At 40.7% G+C, this 7,282-nt stretch overlaps 1 protein-coding gene across 1 annotated transcript; it reads right to left on the reverse strand.

Annotated features, from left to right (window-relative positions):
* Positions 1-698: 698 nt before the first annotated feature.
* Positions 699-4,596, reverse strand: LOC121848130 (divergent protein kinase domain 1C-like). Its single transcript, XM_042332267.1, has 2 exons — positions 4,434-4,596; positions 699-1,328 (listed from the first exon to the last, which is right to left on the reverse strand). The coding sequence occupies exons 1-2, from the start codon at positions 4,575-4,577 to the stop codon at positions 1,131-1,133; spliced, it is 342 nt and encodes a 113-aa protein (XP_042188201.1). The 5' UTR covers positions 4,578-4,596; the 3' UTR covers positions 699-1,130.
* Between the last annotated feature and the right edge of the window lie 2,686 nt (positions 4,597-7,282).

A 7,282-nucleotide genomic window follows, 5' to 3' on the forward strand; every position in this document is an offset into this window, starting at 1 on the left:
AGAGAATGTTCAGAATGCCTGGGAGAAATCTCCAGTACATGAAACCTCATTGTGTTCTCTCTTCATCTGAATGAGTTATGATACTAATAGTCAGAGCTCCCACAGACATTAAAGTCGGACCAATCTAATTACAAGGAGGAAAATAAAGTCTGCATGCATACAATAGTTGTTTTTAAGTACCATATTCTGACAAAAGCACATGGAAATTACAAGGAATTTTCAGTGTTTGCTTTTTAAAGATCGAAAATCTCCAGAAATATTATTTGAAGTATATACTGTACCCGTGATAATGTTTAATTTTGGGTGCAAATGGAAAGAGGTAGTGAGTGTACTTTCCAGAAAATGAAGCAGCTACAAAGGGCATCGCTAAACTGAAGTCAGCCACAAACACGTAACAATACTTTGCATAGAAGCTACTTTATACAGCAACAAAGCAAATTGATGTGGGACCGTTAATAGTTTCACAAGTATTACAAGAGGCTCACTGGAGATCAGTATACAGAGTTGCGAGCACTTATTGTCAATCTGTCTCATTCTCCGTTTGGATATTTCGAAATTGAAATAAAATGTTATTCTTTCTCAGTAAAAATCACTTTCTATTTACAGCAGCAAAAGTGAACCACTACAACAGAATCATTGAGCTGCACTGTGAAGTGCAGTGTTGACAACAAAAGTAGAAATAACCAATGAGAAGTGGGCCTCAAGAAATATATTTATTGTAAAAGATTATCGCTGTTTTGAACAACGTGAATCAAAATGCTTCAATTTCTAAAAAAAAATCTGTAGGAAAAATACTATAAGTCATGTATTAACTGTTTACACTTTGACCTCAAGACTGAAGTGTGTGTTGTAAAATATATATGTCTCAGCTGTTCATGGTAATCTCCAACCCTATTTATACAAACACCTGCATTAAAATGTAACCTGAAATGGGTCAATTCAGGTCACTTGAGATCCTCAGTTGGGTTTGATGTTTGTTTGGACTCAAAAGAACCTGGAGTTGCTTCTGATGTTCGTGTCCTTCTCCAGAACAATGTTCACTCCATCACAATGCACAAGGGCTCAAGGTTCAATTCCAAAGGTCAGTTCTTTCGCCTGCTTAATAGTCAATTTATGGTATAATGTCACATTTATCTCTGCCAGGCCTTGAGCAAATCATACAGCTCCAAGAATGTAACCTCCATCGTTTTCTTGTCTGTAACGCCATGGATGGACAACTCAGAACACCTCAGCACTGCATTACGCAGCTGAGATTGCAGTGGGTGATACATCCTAAGTTCACTCAGCTTTGAGATAAATAAGGGACGGAAAATTTTATCACAAATAACCTGTGAAAAAACAAGAGATCAAATCAGTCTTTAGATCCGAGGCCGGCAATAGTTTCATAGTTACAGGCCACAATTAGAAACTACTAATAGTTTAAGGAAAAGGTAACTTGTTCAATGCACCGATGGACAGTGAACTGACTGACTCCTTCCAAATCTCCACTGGACTTTGGAAGGAGCCAGTTTTACACAAATTGACATACCTGTTACTTTGAGATCTGTGGACAGCACTGTGTGAGCCCCATTACATGGTTGCAATTTGGGCCAGATCAGATCAACCAGACCCCAGAAACCCACCTTGGACAGCTTCAGGCTTGTGCCATGATATCTGCAAAATTATCCCTCTCCCTATACTGCCTGGTTAGTAGTATTATCTGCCCTCTGGCTTAATATGCTGATGGAGATGCCTCATGTAAGGGAGGCAGTTGAGAGCAGCAGAGTTTTGTTTTGGTGATGCAGATCTTATTTCAATTGATGAAAGTAAGAAAGCATCACCTGCAAGGAAGGGTCCTATCCCCCAGTGAATCAATGGAATGAGGTTGGTAGGAAAGCCTCATACAACAACAACAACAACAAGATTCCATTTATAAAGCGCCTTTCACATCAGGAGGACGTCCCATTGACTTCATAGAAGTCAAACCAGTTATAAAATGTCATGTCATTTATCCCTATAATTCAAAATGTTACCATAAATCATTGGTAATGCAATGATTTTGAAAAATGAGCCAAAGGTAGTGTCTGACATCACATGGTGTAGGATTCTTTTTATAAATGAGGTGGGGGAAGAAGTTCAACACATTCTTTTCCCTTTAAGAGATGGTGAAGATTGACAACAAGTTGCATTGATATAGCGCCCAATCACATAGGATAACTAATGTCTTGGAGCACTGAACATGAACGGAGTTGGACAACGAGCAAGGGAGAATGGGGAGGTGACTGTAGGCATGTTCAAAGAGGTAGGTTTTGAGCTGAGACTTCAAGAACGAAATAGAGGGGTGAGCTGAAGAGAAGAGGGAAGGAGGGAATCCAAAGATTCGGTCGTAGGAATTAAAGGCTCACTCACCAATAATGGCACGGTGAGGGTGGGAATGCACTGCAAGCCTTGGGTAGAGGATCGGAGGTCAAGTGTGGAGGAGTAGGGTAAGAGAACATTGGAGAGATAAGGAAATGTCAGGGTGTGGATGGATTTATAGATCAGGGTGAGGATCTTGAAATTGATCCACTGCGAATCAGGGAGCCAAAGGAGACTGGCGAGGACAAGAATGATGGGCATGTGGAGTTTGGTGCATCTGAGGATGTGGGCATTGGAGTTTTGGATGAGTTGCAGCTTGTGAAGAATATTGTATTATAATACAAAAGAGTATTATTTTAACATGAAAAGTACAGTCATAGGAATTCTAGTACGTCAGGCCCCCCAATTATTTTATTACTGTGGAATCTCTTTATGAAAACACAATATAAATTATTCTCCACTCATTACTCAAAAGGGAATGGATTTGCAATGAAATGCATTTTGATCCTATGGATTTGCATAAATTGTAGTCAACAATGTGCTCTGAATGAGGCAGCCGAAGATCACTGTGTCCATTTATGAAATGTTACCATCGTCTTCACGTAAACTTTCCACTTGACCAAAAAACAATGTTAGAGAGTTAATGATTCATAGTAAACTGCACTCTTGACACAATAATAACAATCCTTATATTTGATATAGCACCTTATCATGTCTTTGAGTGGTCTCAAAGCGCTTCACAGAATATACTGCAAAGTGAATTGACTGTATACTCTGTGGGCAAAACATGACACCCAATTGCACACAGCAGTGTCCCACAAACCGTCATGGATTGAATGACCAAATTATTTTTTTTTTTGAAGGAATTAGTATTACCCCTGGAAAAGCGATCTGCCAATCGACTGACACCCGGGTTCCTATTTACTGTTAGGTAAACGTGTGGAGTAAGGAAACTTGCCCAATATTTCACCCTGCTGGGAATTGAACCCAGGTCTCTCGCTTGCGAGGTGAGTGCTCTAACCACTGAGCTACAGAACTCCACAATAATGTAAGCAAGACATTTGCCACATTTGCCAAAGATACATGGTTATGTTACTTGACAGTAGATACTGTGAAGTGCATTGACACATTCTACATTATGAAGTTTATCAAAAGTAGGGATATTATTAAAATATCCTGACATATGATGTACTACTTTATAATGTCTGAATGTAGAGCTACGTGGAGTCCTACAGCTTAGTGGTTAGAGCATTTGCCTCGCAAGCGAGAGGACCTGTTTCTCCACATGCCTCTGTTCACCTGGGAGTAAGTAGGAACCTAGTTGTTAGTCGATTGGCAGATCACTTTTCCAGGGGACTAATAATTTCTTCAAATATCATACGAGTAGTTTGGTCACTCAATCCATGACTGTTTGTGGGACATTACTGGTGCAATTGGATGCAGCATTTCGCCCACAAAATATATAGTCAATTCACTTTACATTATATTCTGTGAAACGCTTTGAAACGTCTCGAAGATGTGATAAGGCACCGTATCAAATGCAAAGATTATTATTATTTTAAAAGAAAGCAATGAGTTTACAGAAATAACTGTATTACAAACTGCACGTGTGGCATGGTTAGTATGTTTCTCATATTTGACTATCATTGCTGCAGGATATTTTTACAGCATAAGTGATTTCTTCTTAACTTAGAATTGATTCTTTTTTATGTTGTCTCTTCACAGGAATCTATTTTGCTGTGCTGAGCTTAGTAGTTTAATTTCTATTTTCTACAGTATAACAATACAGTATCTATGAAATGAAAATGTGTGAGGCACAAGGCACTCCAGGAACATAAAGCATGATAAGAAGGGAGACAAGGAGAAGAACACACATGGTGTGGTGGGTAGATAATATCTAGAAGCCAATAAGCAATAGCAAAATGAACAAGAGAGAACTAGGACCTGCAAATTGATATTCAGAAGGTATTCCTAATTGTGAGAACAAAACACTGTGAACCAGTGCTGATAGATCCACATGCAGTTTAAGGTTATCTTAACAGATGGATAGCGAATAAAGACAAAATGTTTATTCATTTGAAAGAGAATTCACTGACCTGTAGGTTACTATTTGAACGCTCTGCTGTACATTTATTCGTCTTTGTATTACACCTAGAGAAACAGTCAAAAAAATTACAGTCTTCATCTGCTGTGCAATTTTGTTCGAGGATGTTACGCATTTTGGGTTCAAAAAAGGCCATATCTACATCAATTGCAACAACCTGCAACACAGAAATGAAATGGCAGCTTATATGTCTGAATTTAACATGATTTAATTATCAAATGTTAAGGTTGTTTTTAACAAATTGTTTGAAATTACTGATGTGGTTTAAAGCAGGGGTCTTGACATTGTGATGATTTTCTCAATGAATGCAATACAATTGAAATTTATATGGAACCTTTTAGGGCAGGAGGACGTCTCAATGGACTTGACAATGCATGCTGCGGCTGGGAGCAGAAGGGGGTAGGGAAGGGGAGGGGAAAGATGTCCAAAAGGTATGGGCACCTGTAACCTGTCATCAGTACCATTGATGTAGGGAGCTCAGAGTTAGCTTTTGGCTTTATCATGAGCCTGTCATTGTTTGTATTGTACAATTTTAAAACAAAGAAGGGAACTGACAATCTAAATAGTAGACAACTCTTTCCACTGTTAGTGAGATTCAGAACAAGGGCCAGAATCTTAACAACAACAAAATTACATTTGTAAAGCGCCTTTCACATTGGGAGGACATCCCAAGGCGCTGGACAGAGAGAGTTACCGACCCAAGCTGAGGGTCGGGGTGGGGGAGGGGGGAGGGCAGGGGGGGGAATATATAATAATAATAATAAGCAGGGAGATTGAAAGCACGGTCAAAGAGGAAGGTCTTGAGGTGGATCTTCACGGTGGCAAGGGAGGGGGCGAGACGGAGGGACTGCGGGATGGAGTTCCAGAGGGTGGGTGCAGAGTGGCGGAAGGCCCGCCCGCCAATAGTGGGGCGAGCAAGGCGGGGACATGAAGCAGACCGGAGCCCACTGAGCAGAGGGAACGAACAGGGTGGTAGGGGGTTAGGAGATTGGAGAGGTAGGGGGGAGCAAGACCATGGAGGGCTTTGAAGGTGAGGACCAGGATCTTGAACTGTATCCTCTGTGTGATGGGAAGCCGGTAGAGTTGGACAAGGATGGGGGTGATAAGGTTGCAGAGCCTCGTATGGAGAGGACATGGGCTGCAGAGTTGTGCATGATCTGCAGCCTGTGAAGGGAGGAGTTGGGGAGGCCGACAAGCAGTGAATTTTCATAGTCGAGCCTCGATGTAATGAAAGCGTGTACGAAGGGTTTGGTGGCCTGCAGTGAGAGGCAGTGGCAGAGCCGGGCAATGTTGCGGAGGTGGGGGAAGGCAGAGTAGGTCATGGCGCAGATGTGGGGTAGAAAGGATAGTTGAGGGTCAAACAAGGTTCCGGACTGGCTTAGCAAGGTGGAGTGTGCAACCATGGATGGTGATGCTGTCAGCGCCTGAAGGTATACAATTAGAAAACAGGTGTCAGCCTGGCTAAGTTGGTAACAATCTTATTTATCCCCTGAGTCAGAAGCTTGTAGATTCAAACCCCACATTTCATGCCAGAACTTTGATCTTATGGTCTCCGCAGATGTTCCAATGAAGTGCTGGGTGAGTTCTGCATTGTTGGAAGTGTTGTCCTTTGGAGGAAATGTTAAAACTAGGACCTGTCTGCCCATTCAAGATGGTGTTAAAGATCCCATGGCACTATTTGGAAAGAGAAGAGAACTTCTTCTGGGTGTCCTAGCCAACAATTCCTAGATAAAATTGATCATTCAATTCATGGCTCCTTGTGGGAGATTGCTATGCTCATATTGGCTGCCATGTTTGCCTGCAAATGTACATTTAGGACACCGTCCAGTGAAATCCTTTGAGACACTTTGATGATATGATAAAGTGCCATTATTAAATGCAAGGATTATTATTATTATTATTTCTTTACACTGATGTTTGTAAAAATGTAGAATACATTTACCTGGAAAGTGGTGTAAACAGGATCAATTGGGATACTTAAAAGGGAGATAGATGGTTACTGGGGAAAATAAGGTTATGGAGAAAAGGCAGGAAAATTAGGTTTGAAAGATCCATCATGGTCCAATAAACTGGAACAGGCTCCACAGGCTTAATGGTCTCCTTCCATTCTTATATTTGTCATTAAACAACCAGGAAATACAGATGGCTGGTAAAACCAGGCAGTAATCACTCATACTCTCCAACTTAAAACCAGACATCCTCTCCTCCCATTTGAAGACATTGTGCTACTTTTTGTCTTCTACAGGGATACAGTGTTACAGGCATCTTCCAGTAGCTGACTTCAAACCAATTATTTTTTGAGAGTGTATAGATGTTAACAGTGTATCTATGCTGCCATTAAACAGGTGTTAACAATGTTTGGGTGTCAACAGTGTATAGACATTTACAGTATACAGGTGTAAACTGTGTATGTGTGTTGTCAATATACAGGTGTTATCAGTGTACAGGTGTTGGCAGTGATTAGTAATAATATTAATAATATCCCTACATTTGGTCATAATATAATAATAATCCTTGCATTTGATATAGCGCTTTTCACATCTTCTCGACGTCTCAAAGCGCTTCACAGAATAGACTATAAAGTGAATTGACTGTATATTTGTGGACGAAACGCGACAGCCAATTGCGCACAGCAATTATCCCACAAACAGTTGTAGATTGGAACTGTCCCACAAACAGTTGTAGATTGAAATTACTAATTTATTATTGTGGGATTTTTTTGAGGGATTATTATCAGGCATGTGGAGTAAGGAAACTTGTCCAAGGTTTACCCTGCCGGGAATTGAAACCAGGTGTCTCGCTTGCAAAGTGAGTGCTCTAACCACTGAGCTACAGGACTCC

Source organism: Callorhinchus milii, unplaced genomic scaffold (assembly GCF_018977255.1).
Source record: "Callorhinchus milii isolate IMCB2004 unplaced genomic scaffold, IMCB_Cmil_1.0 Scaffold2, whole genome shotgun sequence".
Taxonomy (NCBI): domain Eukaryota; kingdom Metazoa; phylum Chordata; class Chondrichthyes; order Chimaeriformes; family Callorhinchidae; genus Callorhinchus; species Callorhinchus milii.

What these genes read in the sequence shown, in the direction of transcription:
- LOC121848130 (XM_042332267.1), bottom strand. Translation starts at nt 4,577, where the DNA reads ATGGCCTTTTTTGAACCCAAAATGCGTAACATCCTCGAACAAAATTGC. An exon ending in GTTCAAATAGTAACCTACAG is followed by an intron (nt 1,329 to 4,433) that starts GTCAGTGAATTC and finishes GTTTTTTCACAG; the next exon opens with GTTATTTGTGATAAAATTTT.